A 24,690-nucleotide genomic window follows, 5' to 3' on the forward strand; every position below is an offset into this window, starting at 1 on the left:
GGACCAGAACCACACAAACTAATCTTAATTCCCAGTGATAATTCGCTGCAATAACTCCTTAAGATACTCAGGGAGGTGTTGAACTATAAATCAGATCAAATTACTGATACATTTATCAAAATACAGTGTGTGGAGTGGTACACCTACAGCACATGTGGTCGCTCTCCACCACCACTTATAACCGACTCCTCACCTTGCCACCAGTGGCTAACCAGCATATATACATTTTCTTCTGTCCTCCATGGACAGGGTGAGAGATCTGTTAAACATATAGTTCAAGGATTTGTTGAACAATCAACCACAGAAGGTGATTGTATAGTGCTTTTAAAATGCTAATCTAACCTACATATGTAAATACATAGAAACACAGTTACGTCTGCCCTACATTAAGTAGTCGATGTGTTCTTTACATAGTATCATTAATGTGCATTTGCAAAAGGGAAATGTAATTCTGATCAGCTTCCACATATACTTTATACACATACACATATACATATATACATACATACACATATATTTATGGCTCTCCTACTCTGAGAGGGGTAAGATAGCGGATAGAGAAACTAGTTTGTTATTAAGCTCTTAACCACTGAAGGTGATTAAGATGCTATTACAAGCTCAGGTTATATAGTTACATCACATACATTGTATAATTGATACATTATTACATGGTCAATCTTGGGTACAAGTCCAATATAACATCAAGTGTTCCAGTATTAATATAATAGGTACAGAGTTCAGCATACCTCAGCCCAGGAGGGCGAAAGTCAATTAATATGGGACATTCTACAATATAATGTTCAAGGGAGTACACGTTTTCTCTTTCACAAAGTTGACACATTGTGTACTCGACATTTGGATTTTAAGAAAGCTGCCAGATACGTCTATATCCCAGGCGTATTCTGGCCACTATAACATCACATTGCCGAGTTCTTGCTCTATTAGTCCCGTATGTGAACGTCTCCTCACAATCTATCATAATATTTAATGCTACAACTTTCATGTCTTTGTGAATTTGTTAGGTCGGTGAGATTTTCATTAGATATTTGTTTAAGTATTCTCTTTGTCACTGCTAATGAAACACATTCATATCAATTTCTACCACTGTTTTTCTACAGGCTGTTTTTGCAAGCATATGAATAGTGTCATGCCTTGAGATGCCAACATGTGATGGTATCCATAGGAATTTAATTTCAAATCTATTTTTTTCCAGCTAAAACATTCATTCGAATATCACTGACTATTTGCTGGGTGTTACTACTATGTGCGTTCAATGCCAGGAGTGCACTCTGCGAGTCACAGTACACTAGTCCACTGCCTTTGTCTTAAAAATTCAGTGGCAAGGTATATGCCTGCAAGTTCGGTTTGAGTTGTACTTGACCAATCATTGACGCGCTTCATTGCTGTATGTACGAGAGAAGACTGTTCAAATATATTACATGCGCATCCGGTACATCGTCCACCTTCTTCTACAGAACCGTCGGTATAACACTGATACACATCGTTACCCATACCCTGAGTACTCTCAGTGATGCTGTTCAGTGTTAACTGTTTTAATAATGTAGAGTGTACAATATTTTTCTTGGGTGCATTTACGAAATCAACTGATAGATCCCAGTTATCCCATGGAGTAATTGTCTGATTAATCATTAATTTAGTTGGGTACATATTTAAGATTTTGATGGAGATGGCTACCTTGTAGAACCAAAATGCATAATCAGATTTCGCTTTTCTATTATAGAACTCAGGTGAGTGTAGCATATTAGAAGTTTAGCTTGAAACTTCATGTGTTGCCGAGATGTACTCAATGCCTTTTACGCCGAAAACTGTACTAATAGACAAAATTCTCTCACTTATGGTAGGTAATTTTAACTCTGATCTCACATTAACTATTCTCGTGGACTTTGGAGCCCCAAAGATGAGACGGTTTCAAGAGATTTCAGCTCTTTGTCTGTATACAGTGTGTGATGTAGAGGATTGTAGTCAATCACAGAGCGTATAAATAATACATAAAATATTCTAGCAAGTCTCACGTTAATTCCATGATTGACATCCACAAGGACCCGCAAGGGCTTTAATCTCTCCCAAAGTCTCCTCTTGAGAGAAGAAAGGCACCATAGGGACACCAAGGTATCTAAGACTCGCAGTTTTCAACTGCTCGCCCATCTATATGATAATTGGGTGGTGGAATACCACACAGAATGAGGGCACGAGTTTTCTGTACAGAGATAAAGAGGCCACATTCCTCAGCTCTAGTAGCAAAAGCATGGAAGGGTGTCCGGAATGGGACCCGTACTATGGCAATGCGCCTGAAGGACTTCATCCCGCCGTCACTCCAACTTCTGAGCTTCACGGTGCAGGTGTTCTATGTGAGCCAGCCCTGGACTTGCTTCCAGTGTGGTTTGTTGGAGCACCTGGCTGTGAGTTGTGGTGCTGGCAGTGTATGCCCCATTGAGCTGTTCCGGGAGGAGGACTTCTCGCCGCTGGAGGTCCTGGACCTGTCTTTGTGTGATGTTGTTGAGGGTGTTGTCCCTCGCTCTTCGGATGACCTAGTTGAGATGCCAGACACTGTGGGGGTCGTAGCCGAAGGCTGTGCGGTTCTCGCCCCGACGCCTCTGCCCCGGCCTGCCCAGTCCACGGAAGGTGTGTCTTTGGAGTGTGTCCTCGTCGATGTGTACGCGGAGCTGTCTCCAGTGGTGTGCTGTCCTGTTCCCCCGGTCGTCGAGGCTGAGGGTTTACATGATCATGCAATACGTGATGTTGCGCGGCCGCCCAGTAGTTCTGCTGCAGTGTCTCCTGGAGGGTGTGATAGTTCCGACGATCTACACCCGGTCTCCAAACGTTTGAGGCGGGCTCGGAGTGTCTGTGCTCTCTGTCGTCAGGCAGGATTCTATTGGCCTGGAATTTTCCGGCCAATAGAGTCGCTCCCTACCCGGCAGTGGAAGTGATGATTCTGGATATGTAACGTGTTCCTGTGGAGGCCGTGTGTGGTGTGCAGCTGCTTGCTGAGAGGCGGGCGATTGTGAAGTTCGGCTCCTCGGTGGTTTACCGTGATCTTTTCGAGCGCGATGATGGGTGTTCCTTCACTCTTCCTGGCGAGGTGGATTCGTGACTATCTCCGATCGGTATGGTACGACGACGTATGTGGCAGTGTATGGGGTGCCCTTCGAGTTCCCTGCAGATCTCCTTTGTCGGTACTTTGCCCGTTCTGGGCAGGTACTTCATGTGCAGATGAATGCCGCCTCCTCCTGGAGGTGAAAGGGTGTCCCATGTGGTACCCGCACTTTCGCCATGGGCCTCAAGGGTAATATTCCGTCCTCCGTTATGCTGCTGGGTTACCCTATTCATGTGTTTCATACGGGCCAGCCCTGGACGTGCTTCCGGTGTGGCCTATCGGAACAACAGGCTGCGAGGTGCGCCAGGTTACCCCTATTAATCTCTTTCGGGAGGAGGATTTTCCCCTGTTGTCGGCCCCGGACCAGTCTCCAGGTGCTGGTGTGATGTGTGTTGATTCCCAGCCATCTGGTGTCCCATTGTCGGATTCTGCAGCTCGCCTGAATGCGGATGTGGGTAGTGGTGTGGGTACCAACGTGGTCTGTGGTGCCCCCCTCCCTCCATCGCCCCCGCTGCTGGATTCCCCGCCTCAGCCGTCTCTGCCTCCGCTGTCCCAGCCCACCCCTGACTGCTCTGTCCCCGGATATGATGTCTCCTGTTGCTCTGGCAGTCCGCGAGGGGCTGTCTCCTGTGGTGTGTGGTCTATCATCCCCGATTGTGGAAGCTGTGGTTCTGAGGGGTCGTGCTTTACAGGCGAGCCTGTTGAGGGGGTTTGTTGTGGTGAAGGATGATGAGAGTGATAGCTTGGACGACCGGCGGCCTGTCTCAAAGTGATCGAGGTGGGTTCAGGGTGTGTCTCTCCTTCGTGGTGAGCCTTGGGTGGAGGTGGAGGAATTTGGTGCTCCGGCGTCCCCCACTGTAGGTGACGGGGCTGTTAGGGCTCAGCGTTGCTTTCTGTGCCCCCCCTTCCTGTGACTCCTGCTGTTGCCCCTGATGATCGGGACCTCGTCATGGTGCTGAGTAAGGATGTGCGCTGGGGGGGGGGGGGGGCCTCGGCTCCTGTGCCTGGTGGCAGGGACCATGGCATGCCTGCGTCCCCTGCGGTTTCCCTCACTGTGGTGCCCTGTTCTGAGGGAAGCTTTGTCATGGCTTCTGGGGACGTGATCTGTTAGGGTCAGATGTTGGAACACACTCGGAATGACCGGGTGCGTCCGATCCCATGATGCTCTTACACTATCTGGGTGCTACGGGTGAGGCCGTTTATTTATTGGGTGCCGGATTTGATGCCTCAACCTTGGGCGCCACCTGGTGGCTGGGTAACTGATGACGCTATGAAGATTTGGGAAGTGTATTGCTTGCGCTTTCTGGCACAGGCGTTCCCAGCTGGGAATATGCATAGTGCTTGTGCTTGCTTTATGTATTCCATGTCCTTGTGTACTTGATGCCTTGTCTTATGTGCTTCCGTCATGTGTCCAGTTTTGGCTTGCCCTATCTGGGTGTTGCGTTTTGTTTGTAATGTACTGTTTTATTTCCTGTTCTCTTTCATCTGTTGTTTCCTGTGTTATACTTATTATGTTGTCGTTTCTATGTCTCTTATTGGGATTTTCCGTTTGGTGTGTAATTGTTTTGTATGCAGGGTTTCTGTGTATTGTGTATCCTGTTTGTGCTTTGTTCCTGTGTGTGTAATGTGCTTCTGTGGTGTGATTTCTGTTATTGTGTAGTGTGCAGTTTGTTACGTGTGGTTTTACTTGTCTTTTTAGCTTTACTTTTTTTCTTTTGTACACTTTTGGATTCAATGTCTTTCATTCATTTGGTACCTTGGTGTTGGGTGTTTTACTTCCTATGTCATGTTGGCACGTCCCATCTGGGTGGTGCGGCCTTTCTTCCAGTGTGTTCCTGTGTATCATTTTTTCTTTGCTTTTTGTGTTTTAGGTTTCATGTTTTCCATGTTATCCATATTGCCATGTACAGTTGGTTTCTGAGCCTTATTATGTTAATATGTTATATAACAATTTTGTTTATTCATGTATGTGCTTGTGTTGTACTTTGTTTTCGTGCTACTTACCCCGTTTTGTTTTGTTGAGAGGATTTGTTCAATATTGATACTTTGGCGCCCTTGTTTTATAATGCAATTATTCTCTTTTTATTAATAAAAAGAAAAAACTAGACAACCGCTAACTTGTAAATGTCAAACAACCGGATTTCTACTGAAATCACAGGACGTCTAGAGGCCCATACTGACGCTAGTCCAGGTTTTACGTATGGCTCAGGAGCACTCGGGTGGAAGGACACAGAGGACCTACCCCTTACTCAACAGTGTAGGTTCACTCTACCCTTCCACCAGAGTGCTTGTGGGCCATATGTAAAACTTTGGACTGGCTTCAGTAGGGGCCTCCAGGCTTCACTTGATTTCAATAGAAATCCGGTTGTATGGCTTTTACAAGCCATCGGTGGTCTAGCAGTCGAGTATGCGGCTTGGCAATGACAAGGTCGTAGGTCTGCGCCCACCTCATTGCCATAGTAGATTTTCTCATTGATATATATATCACGTTAATGTGATTTCTGTGTGAATAATTATTATTAATAATAATAATTTTATGCCATCTCCGCTTAAGCAAGAGGAGACATTTATTACTTGTATCTTCTCCAGTACTCTCTACACCAACAAAGACGACAATGTTCAACTTTTGTTCAGAAATGTTCTTCTTTAAAATAGAGCTCACTAGACTGTTACTCAGGAACATGAGAAAAAAAATACGATCTGGTATAGGCTGTCATGCTAAGAGCTGGGGTATGTTTACATGCTAAGAGCTGGGGTATGAGGGCATATGCTAGGAGCTGGGATATGTGAACATCCCAAGAGCTGGGATATAATGGCACGATGAAAGAACAGTGCCTAATTACTTAGAACCTCGATAGGGAAAAGGGAAGGGGGAGGATCGAACACAAATCCTGTAAGAAGCCATGCCGTACTAACCAGCTGCTGTATGAATAAGGCACATACTTTGCAATAAAGGTTTAGCCCTACACGCAAGCATTAAACACCTGTACACACAAGGGCTCCGTGTATAATACTAAGGGATACACTCGCACCGCACGATACTGATGTGTATAAGAGTATACTCACTTGAGGTTGTCCCTGAGGTTGGTTGTGTTGACCAGTTGTATTATTCTGTGGTTCAGCTGAGGTTCAGAGTCCCACTTGTCTCCCACCAGTTTGTCCATCATCCTGAGACAGTGCAATACATAGGACCATTAATTTAATTTTTAGTTTAATTTTACGAGGCGTGAGTTTATTGGGCAGCGTGACTCATCCTGTGAGTGGACACACCGCCATAGTGACAGTACTGGGCAGCGCCACTCATCCTGTGAGTGGACACACCACCATAGTGACAGTATTGGGCAGCGTCACTCATCCTGTGAGTGGACACACCGCCATAGTGACAGTACTGGGCAGCGCCCCTCATCTTGTGAGTGGACACACCACCATAGTGACAGTATTGGGCAGTGCCACTCATCCTGTGAGTGGACACACCGCCATAGTGACAGTATTGGGCAGCGCCACTCATCCTGTGAGTGGACACACCGCCATAGTGACAGTATTGGGCAGCGCCACTCATCCTGTGATTGAACACACCACCATAGTGACAGTATTGGGCAGCGCCACTTATTCTGTGAGTGGACACACCGCCATAGCAGCATGTACAACACTCCCCAATAGGAAGACACCCCGCTGGGTTGTCCATCCTGTCACTTGTACCCAGACACAGCTCGGTACAAGATTATCCTGATGATAGGGGGACCATTAGTGACGTATATTGCAAATATTTGCCACTAAACTTAATCAGATTCTAATTATAATCTATACTCTTTAGACTGATGTATTACCTAAGAAGCTGTGTAACATATGCTCAGGAATGTATTAAGCGTTTATACACCTTAGTTGTGTGAGCAAGACACTTAGCGGCGCTATACAACAAGTATATAAAGTATACTCACTTGACGTTGTCCAGGAACTTCACAGCCAGTCTCTGGTCCACCTGCTGGTCAGTCACGCACTTCGCTACCATTTCGTCCATCATGCTGGCACAATGGTACATAAATCACCCATTAGCCATTAGATTATTATTTTACAGTTATTTGCTTGTTCACAAATCACAATGTAAAACAGACTTGACTCCCATTAGCACTGACTCCTGAGACATCATGACTTGTCCCAAGTGGTCTCAGATGAAGGGAAACTAACTTCCGGTGGCTTTAAATGACCCAGATATAATCAGAATTCTTCCTAGAAAACCTATAACAAATAGTGAATGTTTTCTACATAATCAGAGTGACCCGTACTAACCTGATCATCTTGTTGCCGCCCGTGAAGGCGTCAATGCCAAAGTAACCAATCAGACCACCAATCAGGAGGCCGAGTACCGCCGTGGCAGCCGCCACAACTATATTGTGTGACACCATCTGGCAACAGAAGGACACTAAGAAAATAACATAAAGGAAAAGACTATACAAATATTGTTTTGTTTATATTACTAACGTTATCTCTATATTAAATCTGCACCAGTTTTTCTCCGATTGGAAGATATTAAATAATAAGATAAAGCAAATCAATCTTGCTGCTTAATGAACAGAAATCGAGACACTCGCGAATGAAGTGTTGGTGTGCAGTTTAAACACTAACTGGCTCACTCTAATAGGTCGTCGCTAACGCTAACAGCTGCCTTACCTTGTCAAAGTACCAGAGGGACCGCCTGTGCTCCAGTCATTGCCCAGCGTGCGTAGTGATTGGCTGGTTGCGGGTGGCGTGGTGTGGGCCCCAAGAGCCGGTGTTTCAGCCGGCGTGATGACGTAGCCTTTGCAAATTGTTCAGCGTGTGGATTCTGCTGGCCTGGAGTTTACGGGGGTGGCGGACTTGCCTCTCATTGAGATGGCTAAACCTTAATTTGTGTATTCGTGTAATTTATGTATCACATGATGGACATTTGTGTATTAGATGTTGAGATATGAGTCTCGCCCTAACCACATACTCAAGAACTTGACAAAGCACTCTTGGAGAGTGTGAAAGACGTGGTGTAAATCTTTACGTAAAATACACAAATACATAAAGTGTGGGGTTTTATCCTGTAAATGTTTATAGTAACAGTTATGATAATAGTGTAAAATACTGGTTGATAACACTGATCACTGCTGTAACTTGCTTAGCCTAATGAATATTGGATGTTCAGTTCCTGAGCACAGCCATTTCCACTACAACTGGAAATGGTAGGGGAAAATGGCTACCATTTCAAGTGGTAGTGGAAATGGTAGGCATTTTCATTACCACTGGAATGAGTATGAGGTTACTATACCAATCACATGATGGGTATGGGGTCCCCACTACTCACGAGATAGGTATGGGGTGCAATCACCACTCACAAAGGGTAGACTTGGGAACCCCTACCACTTACAGGATAGATATGGGGCCCACCACCACTCACAGGATGGTTAAAGAGTAAATACACTACTGTTCAAGGGATGGATATACTGGGCCCACTGCCAATCACATTATAAGTGTATGGATGTCCACAACGTGCTTCTTCATACCATCCTCATAAGTGTTGTGAACGCTCTTGCGCTCTCAAAGCTTCGGAACACTGGGTAAACAAGTTGTTTATAACACCAAGGCGTGGGGGGGGGGCGTGTTACTGGGGGCATGTATGTTGTACTTGCAGGTAAATTTAAAGTAAATGTATAATACAACTGTCATTCATGCCCCCGTTTCCAGCCAACACAATGCAAACAAACTCAATCAAAACAATCTACCAATACAATAGTCAAGTGTTCACATTCACTAAGGAAGACAATCCAACACAACATAACACCCATTTACGGGAATTAAAGTATTTTATTAGTAAACTAGTCTGGATGGAACATGTAAACTAAGCAACATGAAATATTTTGGTTATCCCACAACATGAAGTACATCGCATATACCACAACATGAGGCACATTGGTTATATAACAAGAAACATATTGGTTATACCAAAATATGAGGCACAGTGGAAATATAACAACATGAAGCACATTGGTAATACGACAACGAGTACTGGGAAGATGAGACTCCACAAGCTAGCTCTCATCCCGGTAACTATCCTAAGGTAATTACAACGTTGAGCTTATTCAATTTCTTTATTATGTACCCCATACCCGTCCCGTGGGCGGTTGTGGAAAGGGTTACAAAGGCACATAATGGGTTCAGGAACTGAACCTCATAGTTCGTTTAGCTAAGCAAGTGTTAATCTTTTGAAGCTAGTTACAAAATTGTTAATGTTATATATATATATATACATGAACATATATATACAGTCATTTACACAAATACATAGACATACCTTACCTTGAAGTGTTTCCGGGGCTTAGCGTCCCTGCGGTCCGGTCGTCGACCAGGTTTCTTCGTTTCTGGACTGGTCAACCAGGCTGTTTGACGCGGCTGCTCGCAGCCTAACGTATGAATCACAGCCTGGTTGATCAGGTATCCTTTGAAGGTGCTTATCCAGTTCTCTCTTGAACACTGAGTGGGTCGACCAGTTATGCCCCTTATGTGTAGTGGAAGCGTGTTGAACAGTCTCGGGAATCTGATGTTGATAGAGTTCTCTCTCAGAGTACCTGTTGCACCTCTGCTCTTCAACGGGGGTATTCTGCACATCCTGTCATGCCTCCTGGTCTCATGTGATGTTATTTCTGTGTGCAGGTTTGGGACCAGCCCCTCTCCTATTTTCCATGTATAAATTATTATGCATCTCTCCCGCCTGCGCTCAAGAGAATACAGATTTAGGCTCTTTAGTCGGTCTCAGTAGTTTAGATATTTTACTGAGTAGATTCTAGCAGTAAAGAATCTCTGCACGCTCTGCATGGATATCTCTGCATCTGCATATCGATAATCTTTTTATATCACAAGTGATTCAACAAGAGGTTCACAACTGTCACTATACAAGGCACTTTACATCTATGGTGAGTCACACAGTAAGTCGTCTTGCTCCACACCCACCCAACTGGGCGGCAGCTTTACAGTCATGTGCAGGCTGCACCTACAGTAAACAAATTTTGAATACTTGGCTGAGATTCCCGGCAGTACGTCATCATAAATGAAATACTTACACATTTCTTGGACTCTGTGATGGTGCTATCAACTCCGAGAACCAACCAAAGCAACATATACTTACCTTTGTTCCGATGGCGAGAGCGACAGAATGCCGGGAGGCGTCACTCCGGGCACACTCCGCCAGGCTTCACTAGGCTATGGGACAGCAGGCGGTGTGATAGAGAGGCTAGCCAGTCTGCGTCCTTGGGGGCCAACTGCCTGAGGCGTGGGGCAGCATTTCTCACAATGGTAAAGAAGGCAAACTCTGCCTTAAACCTCAGTGACGCTATTGTCCTTAAAAACACCTGTTATTATCTACCTACAGATTGTTTCACGTGTTAAGAGAGAGAAAAAAAACGCTGTGTGAAAAACCTGCTTTTCAGATCTGCCAATGCTGCAAGGTCAATACTGTAATGCTGCAAGGTCAATACTGTAATGCTGCAAACTCAATACTGTAATGCTGCAAGGTCAATACTGCAAACTCAATACTGTAATGCTGCAAACTCCATACTGTAATGCTGCAAGGTCAATACTGTAATGCTGCAAACTCAATACTGTAATGCTGCAAGGTCAATACTGTAATGCTGCAAGGTCAATACTATAATGCTGCAAACTCAATACTGTAATGCTGCAAACTCAATACTGTAATGCTGCAAGGTCAATACTGTAATGCTGCAAGGTAAATACTGTAATGCTGCAGTCAATACAGTAATGCTGCAAGGTCAATACTGTAATGCTGCAAGGTCAATACTGTAATGCTGCTATCCCAGCAAACAAAAATCGTATAGAAAACGTTCATCTATCTCTGCCCATAGGTGTAGGAATGACTTGCATTGAGAATGGTGCAGGAGAGCCTTTGAGAAACTTTTAATCCAAAAATCCAAACACATAGGTTTAATAATAAATTGTATTTCTACAACTATTTTGTTCCTAATGTATTACAAAGTGTTTACATGTTTAAATATAAAATTTATGGTGTTTTTTGTAAAATTCATTAATAAATTGTGAATGATATTTAATGGCTGAATGAAACCTTCAAAATACATTTAGTTATTCTATGATCAGAAAAAAGTAGTTTTCCAAATTTTCTAAAAATCGCTCTTTTTAACACAATTTGACGCCTTATGCATTCCATTAAACACTAATATCATGTTTAAATATTAAAATTATGTATTATTCCCAAAAATAATTTATGTCAATACTGTTATGCTGCAAGTACAATACTGTAATGCTACAAGTACAATACTGTAATGCTGCAAGTACAATACTGTAATGCTGCAAGAACAATACTGTAATACTGCAAGAACAATACTGTAATGCTGCAAGTACAATACTGTAATGCTGCAAGTACAATACTGTAATGCTGCAAGTACAATACTGTAATGCTGCAAGTACAATACTGTAATGCTGCAAGTACAATACTGTAATGCTGCAAGAACAATACTGTAATACTGCAAGAACAATACTGTAATGCTGCAAGTACAATACTGTAATGCCACAAGTATAATTCTGTAATCTGCGAAAATCTCAAGTTTGGCTAGATTTTTGTCTTAATAGAATAATTTTTTTGGTCTTAACTTAATTCATGGCAAATCAAATAATGAATATCCTTACCTATTATTTCGAAAATGAATTTTTTTTGGCAAAACTACATTTAGCAGTTGATAAAAAATGTATTAAAAAACACAAATTGATTCACACCCTCACTGATCAGCGTATTATACTTATTTAATATATATTTAATATCTTGCTATTATTTATCTTTTCATAATAGGAATAATAATAATAATTACAGACACAAAGAGCATATATTTAGAGTAATGGTCTTGTCAATAGACACATTATGACATTTAGGTGTTGTCTAAGGTTTAAGTACCAGAGAGGGTAAATAAATTAAATATTGTACATGGGAGGATATTATTATTATTAAAAAATTACAAGTTTCAAGTATAAATCTATATGTATATAATATATAATTACATATGAACAATATCATATATTGCATTTTGTTACTAAAAAATCCTTCGGCCGCTTTTTCGTGACTCAAGCGGCTAGGATATTAGGGAATATTTGTGTCAATGTTGTCCATGCAGGAGATGTGCTAGAAATGACAGCTGAGAGAAACATTGAGAGACAGAGATACTATAAGGTAAAATTATGGATTAAGTGTGCAGTACTAAGTAAAAGGATTTAGGTCTACTATGAAAGGATTCTTAAATGAGATACAAATATATATATCCTAGATTTTAGGACATCAATTTAAGAGGTAAGTTGTAAATTGACAGAGAATCTGTCTTAGATACAAGGAGACAAGACTAACAACAAACCCTGAGGTACTCTTGTGTCAACCAGTATCTGGGCCAGGAAGTCATTAAATAAGAATCTTGGCAGTGATTAGACAACACCCAAGATGGCTAAAAAAAATTTTTGCTCATGACTTTTTTATCAATGAAGTGGTCATTAAAAGGCTGTTAATGCTGTCCACGAGAAAGCAATTTAAAGAAAGTACCACAGAATGACAAAGACTGTGACAACAGAACACTGGAATACAGCTACTCTCATCATTCTTGGATTATGGAAAGATTCTTCAAGCTAATACTAGGTTCCACCATACCTGGAGAGGGTTTCCGGGAGTTGTTCTACTCACCGAGCCCGGCCTGATTCCAGGCTCGACTCATCGACAGCGTCCAAGTTTAAGATACATTGCCGACTAAAAAAACTGGAGAGGTGAATAAGAGGAGAGAAAATGACAACAGGAAAATGGTGTTCCTTAGATGACATGGAAGTCCTTTAAGAAGCTGGTGGCTCTCTGCATCATAATGGTGAGGTCGGAGACGTGCCTCTTAATCTGTTCCTCTCTCTCTTGACGCTCTGTGTCAGTCAACGTTTCCATGTTGTACAGCAGGTCGGTAATTCCTGGGAAGCCGGACGCGGCGTAGCTGTCGAACTGACTTGGGGCGAACACCGCGTGTCTGTGGGAGGTTTGATACATTATTACCTTTATATTACTTCAATTAGCAGACAGAGGTCCAGGTGTCAATGAAACGAATGCAATACTTGGTTTCTTGGGCTACTTAATAATATTATAAATTATATACTGTACAAACAACACTATTTTAACTTTGTAAAATAAGCACAGTACAGTATATTAGCTTTGTTTAAATACAGATACTGATTATAGCTATATTATTACAAGTGTCAGCGTAATAATATATCCATTTTTGAAAACTTAATTCAAGGTTGACAATACCTATTACTTTCTAAATCGTTAAACCTTTGATTGTGTATCAATAATTTAGCATTAAAACTGCCCCGTAGAATGTCCTGGACCTATACTGCAGTTCTATTTATTTATAGTTATGTCAGAATTGTGGTTCTACCACCTGGCTAGTAAGTTTATACCAGTATCGTGGCTTAGCACCTAGCTAGTATGGTAATGGTTACATCATAAATAAATAATAAATAAATGTATATTTAGGTAAGGTACATACATAAAGAGATTTTACAAAGTTTGTTGGATTAATAGATAGAGCTATTACATACAATGCCTAAAGCCACTATTACGCAAAGCGTTTTGGGCAGGAAAAACATTCATGACTAAAGCTTAATACTAATGGGTAAAAAGAATAAAATGTGTTGAGAACAAATAAAAATAGAGGTAAAAGAGGGGGGAACATGGCTGAAAATGCAACACAAATACAATTACAAATTAATACAGACAATTACATTGAAACAGCGTTGTTTTGAAAAACAAACAAAAAACATACATGGGTTGACAACAGAGGGGTAAGGTAGGTTACAGGGAATTTATTAGGTAGTGCTTCGTTTTTATCTTAAACTGGTTGAGAGAGGTACTATCTTTAACATGGTTGGGAGGATCATTCCACATTCTGGGTCCCTTGATTTGGAGAGCATTTCTAGTTTGATTAAGTCGTACTCTAGGAATATCAAAACTGTATTTATTTCTGGTGTGGTGCTCATGGGTTCTGTTACAACCTTCAATGAATCTTTTGAGGTCAGGATTGGCATTACAGTTCAGCGTTTTATATATGTATAATACACATGAGAGAATGTGCAGTGACTTAATATCTAACATATTCAGAGATTTGAGTAGGGGTACCGAGTGATGTCTGGGGCTAGAGTTGGCTATTGTCCTAATAGCAGCTTTATGTTGAGTAATTAGAGGACGTAAATGATTTTGGGTAGTAGAACCCCAAGCACAAATACCATAGTTGAGATATAGATAGATGAGGGAGTAATAGAGAGTCACCCGGGCAGGGCGGGGTACATAATATCTGATCTTAGAAAGAATGCCAACAGTTTTTGAAACTTTTTTGATATATTTAGAATGTGTCCCTGGAAATTCAGCTTGTGGTCGATGAGGACGCCAAGGAATTTGCCATCTAATTTGTTACAAATTTGGGTATTGTTTATTTTGAGATTTATTTGATTGGAGGATTTATTGCCAAACAGAATATAGAACGTTTTGTCAATGTTAAGGGTGAGTTTGTTGGCAGTTAGCCAAAGATGGACTTTCTCTAGCTCAGTATTTGCTGTGGCATTTAGAGCAAGGGGGTCAGGACTGGAGTAAATGAAGGTTGTGTCGTCAGCAAATAGAATCGGTTTGAGGTGTTGGGAGGCATTTGGAAGGTCATTAATGTAGATGAGAAAGAGGAGAGGGCCAAGTATGCTGCCCTGAGGAACACCAATGTTGATGGGTAGGGTGGGAGAAATTGTATTATTCACAGAAACATACTGGAGCCTGTCAGTAAGATAAGATTTGAGGTATTGCAGGGAGTGTCCTCTGACTCCATAATGATGTAATTTAAGAAGAAGGTTTTGGTGGTTGACAGTGTCAAAAGCCTTACGCAGGTCCACAAATAACCCAACAGGGAACTCCTTTTTATCAAGAGCTGCGTGAATCAAGTTAATCATACTAATAAGTGCATCGTTAGTGCTTTTTTGGGCCTGAAGCCATATTGACAAGAGCTAAGTATATTGTGTTTGGCTAGAAAAGAGTAAAGCTGCTTGTAGATTAGTTTTTCGAATATTTTTGACAAGTTAGGCAGGATTGATATAGGTCTGTAGTTGTTAACATCTGTGAGATCACCACATTTATGGACAGGGGTTACTCTTGCTTTTTTTAGAATGTCTGGAAAGGTTTGGAGTTCAAGTGACTTGAAGAGCAATGCAATAGCAGGGGCTAAAGATCTGGAGGCTTTTTTGTAAATTAAAGTTGGTATCTCCTCGAGGGCACTAGACTTGGTTTTAAGGGAAAGGATTATCTCATTGACATCAGTGGAATTAGTAGGCTTTAGGTACAGAGACTGTGGATAGGTACCTGTAAGATAGTCCTTAACATCAGTACTGGAAGATGGAATATCATTTGCAAGGGATGACCCAATGGAAGAGAAGAACCTATTGAACTCAATAGCAGAATCAGAGGCTGAAAGCTGACCAACGTTATTGGACAGGAGTGTTGGTTTGTTATTTAAAATCTTCTTTGATCCCAATATTTGTGAAATTGTGCTCCAAGTTTTTTTAATGTTGCTCTTTATTTGGGTAAATTTATCTTCATAGTATTTAGTTTTGGCTCGTCTAATTATTTTAGATAGCAATAACGAGCAATTCTTTGAGAATTCTTTGGAGACGGTTCCTAACCTATACTTCTTCTCAAGGTCGTGTTTTTTGTTAATGGATTTAAGTATTCCCTTTGTAAGCCAAGGATTGTTAAGCCTTTTGTTTGTGACTTGTTTTGTAAGCATAGGACAGTGGGCTAAGCTATAAAGGCTAAGAGTTGTTTGTAGATAAGATTGCACTGCTAGGTTGATGTCCGCTATGTTACCTAACTCTGACTCCCAGTTGACATTATCAGCAGCAGTTATAAAATTGTTTATATCAGTTTCATTGTGCAGCCTAAAGCTTAACTCCCTTGACTCAAGAGGTGGTTTGATAATGTTAGTTAAGAGAAATGTGGGGTAATGGTCTGTAGTGCTATCGGTGATTATACCTGAAGTAAGCGGAGAGGTTATGTTGGTCCAGATGTGATCTAGAGTCGTAGCAGTACTATCAGTGATTCTAGTTGGTGTAGTGATTAAGGGTATGAGGAAGCAGGAATTCATACAGTTGAGGAAGCTAACAGCAGTAGGGTGTTCAGGCTCGCAGAGGTCAATATTAAAGTCCCCTGCGATAATTAGATGGTTTTTGTTCAGTCTGTTATCTAGTATTAGATTTCTAAGGTTTGAATTGAATTCAGACACATCAGTGTTAGGAATTCTATAGACTGCACCCACAGACAGGACAGACTCGGCACCCTTGACTCTGAAACTGGCGAAGATATACTCCCCACAGCAGTCTCTAGTTCTAATTATTTTTAAGCATGTTAGTTCTTGGTGGTAGTAAAGAGCAGTACCACCACCTCTCTGCATTTGACGACAGTTGTGAATTGCCGAGTAGTTATGCATGTTAAAGAGTTGAGTAGTATCCTCTTTCAACCACGTTTCAGTAAGTATAATAAAAGAATTTGTTGTCAATAGTTTCAATCAAGGCACTAACATCATCGAAGTGTTTACCTAGGGATCTAACGTTCAAGTTGATTACAGAGATAGTGATTATCTGTTAATACATTGTTTACATCATGTGCTGTAAAATATCTGCAATTTTGATCATTGAAGTGATGATTGTCATAGATAGTGGATAAGAGGTTTAGTTCTGGGTCTATACTTGTCTGCATAAAAAAGGCTGTTTGCAGGAAAACAAGGCAAGAATGGCAAATTACAAAATAGAAAACAAAGAAAAAAGTAGAATAAAAATTCTAAAGTAATATAAACTTAATGGTAATTTTAAGTAAAAAAAAACTTAATGGGAACTAGGAATGTAAAAAATTCACTAGAATAATTAATAACAATAGATGACCAAAAAAGTAAAAAAGCAATTATGAAATCTATAAAATGAAAAGCTTGCTTACTATACTATTATAAGTACACTATAGTTGAATACTAAAGTTACACTAAAACAAACTGAGGTAGTTTAAATAGAGATACACTCAGGAACACTGGATAATGAAGTTAATACTAGAGGACACAGGCAAAGCCAGTGTACTATGGAACATGGGAGTAAAAAAGAAAAAAAGACAATAATAAAGATGACAATATTATTATTATTTTGTTTTTTTTAACTAAAGTTAAAACCTTTTGAAGGAAAGGCAGAGCTAAAGTACACAAAGGTAGTTAAATGAGATTAAAATTTGAATTCAGACTATACAGCAGTTATCCCACAGTCACTCAAGAAAGAATTAAGGTGAGCTTCAGTGGTTATTGAATAGGTTTTTCCAATGTCAGTCCTCCTAGCTATAATTTTACCATCTCGCACAAAACAGTGTTTAATTGTAGGGGAATTTTTGCAGAAGCCACGCAGTTTAAAAAAGAGATTTTGCCTGAACCTGGTCAGACATTCATTCACATAAACAGTGGATTTACTAGCGACTGCAGATGAGATAAGATCAGACTTGCGGGAGCAGCTATCTAGTTTTAAACGAATTCTCCTGTTATTAGTACCAGATGATTTGGTACCCACTCTATAGGCTGCTTTGATGTCATTTTTTTGGATCGAATACCTTAACTTATCCTGCAATACCTTGATCACGATGGCAGCACAGTCTTCTCCATCAGTTTCTTGGGGAAAATCACGTGAAGAGATAATTACAGACTCAAGTAGTTTATGTTGGTCTGTCTCGTCTTGGGTAACAGTGTGTTGTTGTTGTAGGTTGTTCAGATGGTTCTCAAACTGTTGCAATATTTCTTCCTGTTTTTTAGTGGTTTCATCTGGATTAAAGTTAGTAGCTGTGTTCTTGAGAAGGTTTAATTCTTGTTCGAGGTTGACGACTTTGGTAGATAGATCTTGATTGATCTTGAGGAAGTCTCCAACTTCATTCTGCAAAGATAATAATGAGCCTTGCAGGTTCATTATTAAGGCCGACTGCTCTTTGATTACTTTCATTTGATCTTCATGTACTTGAGTTAATAACTTGAGCCAAGGGTTATCAGCAAGGCGCTTGAAGTCAGAACAAGGGGCAGCAGCTCGTTTAAGTAGGTCCATATGGCTACCTAATAGTTGCATGGCCCGTGTCAGAGACGGCGCTGCGCCCAGCTGAGATTGTTTGTTATTGTTGACGGGGGGAGAGTCGGTACCCCCCACGGCGGCCACCGAGGGGGAGATAGCTGAACTAATCATGTTGTTAGCCTGGCTAGTAGGGTTATTCTTGTTTGGCGTGCTTTCTTTCTTAAGGGTCTTACTTTGCATGGTAGCAGGATAAATGTAGGCAGGAACAAATAGGGAAGACTCGTTGATAGGCAGCAGTGAACGTCGGGTACAGCTTCCTAGCTCCAGGGAGCAACACTAGTGAGGTCGAAATGAGAGAATTACGGGTTGGTCTTGTTGGTTTTTTCAATCACATTTGGGTCACTGTGTACTTAGCTGCCTTCGGGTGATGCTACATCATTTGTTGGTAGCCGAGAGCTCAAGGATCAGCTGATAAAAGAGGAGGGAGGGCAGGGCCGACAGGTGTTGTTGACGTTCGTTCGTTATGGGCTTAGCACCTAGCTGGTATGGTAATGTTTACATCAGGGCTTAGCACCTAGCTGGTATGGTAATACCAACATACAGTATCATCATTATAGTCAGGCACATACCTGATTTGTGGTCGTCCAGGCAGACCTGCTGGGAGAATAAACACCTGTTCCAGCTTCATCATCAGGTCATTGATGGCTCGAGTGGTGATCGGACTGTACGAGAAACACATATTGTATGATTGTAAATATAATAGATACACAAATATATATACCCAAAGGTGGGCAGGACCGAATTCATAAAAGAATAGAATTTCTGAAACTCTGCCAGTTACGAGGGCAATGACCGTGAAAGTTCTTTTTCCAGGCAAGATCGAAATTGGAACCGATGGTCCATTTTAACAATTCCAAACTGTCAAACATTCCTCGGTTCTACTTTTTTTTAACTATAAGATGACTGTTAGAATGTTATTTACAAATACAAAATGTCTGTCGAGTATTTACAAATTTGATAACAAATTAAAAATGCTTGACTTCTTAAAGGTGGAACTGAAGCATTCGACTCATTATTGTATTCTTTCTAGTTTGCTTATATTAATGTTGTAATAGTTGTGTTATTTGGAATATAAATATAATTGACATATTATATATTAATGATTCACATTATCTTTAATTACATATATTTAAATTCAATATTTCACTTATATTTGAAACAAGAACCGACGACCAAGTCGGTCATATAGTTCCCATCACACTGCCAACAGCAGCATCGGTCCATTATCAGGCAACGACTGGGACAGTTTTCTTTTTGTTCCATGAATGAGTGCTCACTTTTGTATATAACAATGGAACCCTAAAAATTATTTTTTGTCATTGGTTGACAATAATTATTGACATGGTCATTGGTCACTATTGACACTGACCCATTATTGACATTGGTCATTACTAATTATAGTATCCATTAATTAGCATGTTGCCCACGGGACATCTTCAAAACAAGGGGAAGACAACAATAGAAATCTTAAAGAGAGAAAGATTTGGAAGAGGATGTAACTCTTACACTCCCAGCGGAGGCACACACAAACAGGATAACATCGGCAGCATACAGGACGCAGGCATATATGAAAAACATCGTTTAGAAACCTAAATCAAGAATCCTTCACGACAATCTACACAGCATTTATTAAACCAATACTGGCATATACAGCTCTTGGAATCCACACCTCGTGAAGCATAAAATCAAAACTGAAAAATTAGAAAGGTTGGCAACAAGATTGGTGCCAGAGCTATGCGGGTTAGTCTACGAGGATAGGCTAATGGAACTAAATCTCACAATGCTAGAAGACAAGAAGGAACAGAGTGGATATGATCACAACATATAAGATGCTGGAGATGTGGGAATAGCTAAGGTGGAGAAGGATACTCTTTCAAATTGAAAGAGGACACAGGTGGGGGCTGGATGCAAATGCGCTGAAGGAATGCAGATAATACTTTTACCCTGTACAGGTAGGCAAGAAGTGGAATACGCTGAAAGAAGTTGTGGAAGCCACCTCTTTCCACAACTTTTATAATTATTAAGCCCACATTCGATAAGGAATTTGAACGTCAGAATAGTTAAATTATAACGCAACATAATACAACAAGGCTGGTAGGCGGGGCATGAAGAGCTAGACCTAATTCCTCTATAGACACTGTTAGGTAAGTACAGGAAAATTTGAGATGCAATTTTTTAACACTGAGTGTGATTGTTTATGTTAATCATCCTATAAGATAAGGTTCTCTCTATATATATTAGACATTCTTTACAGATAAATGGAGTCTCATTATGGTAGAATGCATGATATGTGTGTGAGAGTCATTCTGCCTTCTTCAACCATCCCGTTTATGCTTTGCCACCGACCCTCTCCTGCTCCCCCCCCTTGCTCTGGCAGCCAATCTCACCAACCCCCCCCCCCCCCACCCTCACTCACCATGCTGCCCATTTCACCAACCCCCCCCCCCCCTCCCCCATGCTGTCCATCTCACCAAACCCCCACAGCTCAAAATACCATATACATACATTAAAGCCTATATACCCATATTCATTCCCCCCCTCACCTTCTCTACAATCTTTAACCCTCACTCACTCCAAGTCCTCAGTCCTCTTCTCTTTCAGGTATCTGGCGAAGACAGCTGTCGCGTCCGTGAAGTTCATCACTGACTCCTCAAGAAGAGCTGGACAAAATTAGACTTTAAATATGAAACAAAATTATATGAAAAGATGAGAAAATTAAAAATAAATGCTTTCAAGACTCAATCTTGTAACATTTACACCAAGCTGTACCCAGGGAACTATCGAATGATCTAAGACGGGCCGAAACATCCTCGTTTCTTCATTCTATGATGTGTGGTTTGGTCATAATAAACTAGCGTTGCCCATATGAAGATCTGAGATCACATCATATCTCCATGAACAAATCCACAAGGGACGTGACGAGGATTCGAACCTGCGTCCAGGAGCTTCCCAGACACTGCCTTAACTGACTGAGCTACGACAGGGTTAAAAAGGGTTGAAACCGAAGTTCTACTGAACTTACTGGATCCCGTTGCCTCTCTGAGGCACAAACCAGGATTTTACACAACCCCCACTCTGCACCCGAGCTATGTCAATAGGCCACTCTCCCTCTTCGCCCTTACATCATTACACACAGAAATCACACTAACGTGATGCATCAAATGAACAAATCCACAAGGGCCGTGACGAGGATTCGAACCTGCATTCGGGAGCATCCCAGACACTGCCTTAATCGACTGAGCGACTTAATCCAGAGCCCCAGTGTTCAACCCTCCAGGTGGTCAACCCTCCCGAGGCCCAGTGGTCAACCCTTCCGAGCCCCGGTGGTCAACCCTCCCGAGCCCTGGTGGTCAACCCTCCCGAGCCCCGGTGGTCAACCCTCCCGAGCCCCGGTGGTCAACCCTCCTGAGCCCCGGTGGTCAACCTTCCCGAGCCCCGGTGGTCAACCCTCCCGAGCCCCGGTGGTCAACCCTCCCGAGCCCCGGTGGTCAACCCTCCCGAGCCCCGGTGGTCAACCCTCCCGAGCCCCGGTGGTCAACCCTAACGAGCCCCGGTGGTCAACCCTCCCGAGCCCCGGTGGTCAACCCTCCCGAGCCCCGGTGGTCAACCCTCCCGAGCCCCGGTGGTCAACCTTCCCGAGCCCCGGTGGTCAACCCTCCCGAGCCCCGGTGGTCAACCCTCCCGAGCCCCGGTGGTCAACCCTCCCGAGCTCCGGTGGTCAACCCTCCCGAGCTCCGGTGGTCAACCCTCCCGAGCTCCGGTGGTCAACCCTCCCGAGCTCCGGTGGTCAACCCTCCCGAGCTCCGGTGGTCAACCCTCCCGAGCTCCGGTGGTCAACCCTCCCGAGCCCCAGTGGTCAACCCTCCCGAGCCCCGGTGGTCAACCCTCCCGAGCCCCGGTGGTCAACCCTCCCGAGCCCTGGGGGTCACCCCTCCCGAGCCCTGGTGGTCAACCCTCCCGAGCCCTGGTGGTCAACCCTCCCGAGCCCCGGTGGTCAACCCTCCCGAGCCCTGGTGGTCAACCCTCCCGAGCCCTGGTGGTCAACCCTCCCGAGCCCCGGTGGTCAACCCTCCCGAGCCCCGGTGGTCAACCCTCCCGAGCCCCGGTGGTCAACCCTCCCGAGCCCCGGTGGTCAACCCTCCCGAGCCCCGGTGGTCAACCCTCCCGAGCCCTGGTGGTCAACCCTCCCGAGCCCCACTGGTCAACCCTCCCGAGCCCTGGTGGTCAACCCTCCCGAGCCCCGGTGGTCAACCCTCCCGAGCCCCGGTGGTCAACCCTCCCGAGCCCCGGTGGTCAACCCTCCCGAGCCCTGGTGGTCAACCCTCCCGAGCCCCGGTGGTCAACCCTCCCGAGCCCTGGTGGTCAACCCTCCCGAGCCCTGGTGGTCAACCCTCCCGAGCCCTGGTGGTCAACCCTCCCGAGCCCCGGTGGTCAACCCTCCCGAGCCCCGGTGGTCAACCCTCCCGAGCCCTGGTGGTCAACCCTCCCGAGCCCCACTGGTCAACCCTCCCGAGCCCTGGTGGTCAACCCTCCCGAGCCCTGGTGGTCAACTCAGAACAAGAAAATCGTGGATTACGAGGCAACACCAATCCTACTAGGGTCCCTTCAGAACCTAGGCGCTCGGGGAAAGTATTTACATTTTCAAAACAGAACAAGATCAAATGATGATATAACAGTTCAAAAGCATTAAACGTAGCTGCTATGATGAAGACAATGCATTATCTGTTAAAAAGAACACCCCATGAACTGGAGCCCCAAAGAGTATGATCATATCACTAGCGTAAAGAACAGATAAGTTTCCAAAAGAATTCATCATTATAACTAATAATACAATACAGATTAATCTGTAATACAATACAGATTAATCTGTAATACAATACAGATTAAACAAAAAATTTCAGAAGAATTCATCAAAATAAATAGGGGGTACAATACAGATTAATCTCTCTCAAATGGCAAACTACCCCAGACTCACAATACTTATCATATATACTGATGAGTTTGTCTCGCTTGCCGCCTTTCCTGAGGGCATCGAGAGCATCTTTCATGGCCTTAGGCAGGTGCTCCAGGCTGTACGGCAGAAGCGCAGAGTCCGCGAAGTACCTGAGTGTGAGGGCGGCGATCCGGCTGCAGCCCTGGTGGATCCTGAAGCCCGGGTCCATGTTTTTATCCATCATGTAGAACGTCTCGTAGCCAGTGTGGTATGAGGGGTAGGTGCTTATATTGTACTTATTCTGGGGAAAGGAAGATGTAGCAGTGGTAGAGTGCATATGGAACTACAGCACAAGGCGTGGAAAAGTAAATGAACGCACACAGTATTAACTGGGATTGTGAAGCAGATTTACCTTGTCTCCCCTAAACCACAGATCCAAACATGGGATGCCACAGTAGAAAGAAAATGGGCCGTAGTCACTTCCAGATCCCAAAGTTTCCATCCTGTGAGAAAAGTAAGGCCAGTGAGAAGTTATCTCTTTTAATCAATTATATTTATACTGCATACTCCAGTGCCACACTGCTTATGTTCTTCATCTCCTAAATGGTGCTTTTTCATCTCCCAGTCATAAAACATTTAACCAAACTCGTTTTTTCTATACGTTTTCATCTTAGATCTAACTACTCTATTTTTAACCATTACATGGTGGACTACGTTAATTACAATATAAGATATTTATTCAGGTAAAGGTACATACATTAAAAATGAGTTACAAACAATGTCAGATTAAGCCAAGCGAATATTTGGCATCAGTTCCAAATATGCCAAAAAAATACAATAAATGAAAACTCATTCGATTTCAATCGAACTTTTTTGACGAGTTGTATATGAAAAGGGTTTCATCTGGTCCAAGTCTCGTGCATCGTAGCATAAATAGGAACGGTGAAAACAAATTAGGGTCCCAAAGACAAAAGGGTCCCAAATTATGGAGCACACTCCCAGATGAGACTAAAACTCATCTAATTTACATCATGTAACAAATTTCACTTACATTTTATTTATCTGAAATAAATTTTGAGTTTTTTACCGTTACTGCTAACGTAAAAAGTAGATTGTATAATAGAGTTTTCTATAGTTGTCATTAAAGTATTAGATACACTATATATCATCTGGTAAATTTCTTGTACAAGTCATATATGTTAGGTTATTTCTCGTTTAGTATTTAACCGTTTTTTAAGTTATTCCGGAAATGCTTTCCATATTAATGGCTTTGTTTAACATGCGACGCCCTTGTACCTGTAAATATTTTATTGTTATGTGTTTTTATGAATATAATTAATATTTTTATCATAGAAAAGTCAGAAAATTTATAAAACTCTGCATATAAATTCCTTTAATTCTAAAATTTGGCGTTACTCTGGCTATTATTACTTTATAAAAAGATAAAAATCTTAAACAA

At 42.4% G+C, this 24,690-nt stretch overlaps 2 protein-coding genes across 9 annotated transcripts in view; both read right to left on the minus strand.

Moving 5' to 3' along the window:
• Positions 1-6,177: 6,177 nt before the first annotated feature.
• Positions 6,178-10,313, minus strand: LOC138355070 (uncharacterized). The gene is made up of 4 exons (XM_069309783.1): positions 10,260-10,313; positions 7,403-7,518; positions 7,054-7,137; positions 6,178-6,283 (listed from the first exon to the last, which is right to left on the minus strand). The coding sequence occupies exons 2-4, from the start codon at positions 7,516-7,518 to the stop codon at positions 6,178-6,180; spliced, it is 306 nt and encodes a 101-aa protein (XP_069165884.1). The 5' UTR covers positions 10,260-10,313.
• Positions 10,314-12,077: 1,764 nt separating this feature from the next.
• The window catches only part of LOC138354978 (N-acetylated-alpha-linked acidic dipeptidase 2-like), a 37,811-nt gene continuing 25,198 nt past the window's right edge, over positions 12,078-24,690 (minus strand). For 7 of the 8 annotated variants that reach the window (XM_069309681.1, XM_069309679.1, XM_069309675.1 and 4 more), the window contains 5 exons: positions 23,644-23,734; positions 23,274-23,532; positions 20,871-20,958; positions 18,868-18,960; positions 12,078-13,149 (listed from right to left, as the gene is read on the minus strand). In XM_069309681.1, the coding sequence (XP_069165782.1) occupies positions 12,948-13,149; positions 18,868-18,960; positions 20,871-20,958; positions 23,274-23,532; positions 23,644-23,734 (733 nt within the window). In that variant the 3' untranslated portion in view covers positions 12,078-12,947. Of the gene's footprint in view, positions 13,150-18,867; positions 18,961-20,841; positions 20,959-23,273; positions 23,533-23,643; positions 23,735-24,690 lie in introns of all 8 variants that reach the window. The other variant, XR_011223799.1, reaches the window with a different exon arrangement.

This window comes from Procambarus clarkii, chromosome 65, assembly GCF_040958095.1.
Source record: "Procambarus clarkii isolate CNS0578487 chromosome 65, FALCON_Pclarkii_2.0, whole genome shotgun sequence".
NCBI lineage: Eukaryota > Metazoa > Arthropoda > Malacostraca > Decapoda > Cambaridae > Procambarus > Procambarus clarkii.

Bases quoted from the DNA above. Each gene is read 5' to 3' on its own strand.
- LOC138355070 (XM_069309783.1), bottom strand. From the start codon at position 7,518: ATGGTGTCACACAATATAGTTGTGGCGGCTGCCACGGCGGTACTCGGC. The intron at 7,138-7,402 runs GTTAGTACGGGT...CCATTGTGCCAG, and splicing joins GGCGGCAACAAGATGATCAG to CATGATGGACGAAATGGTAG. The intron at 6,284-7,053 runs GTGAGTATACTT...GCACTGTCTCAG, and splicing joins AAGTTCCTGGACAACGTCAA to GATGATGGACAAACTGGTGG.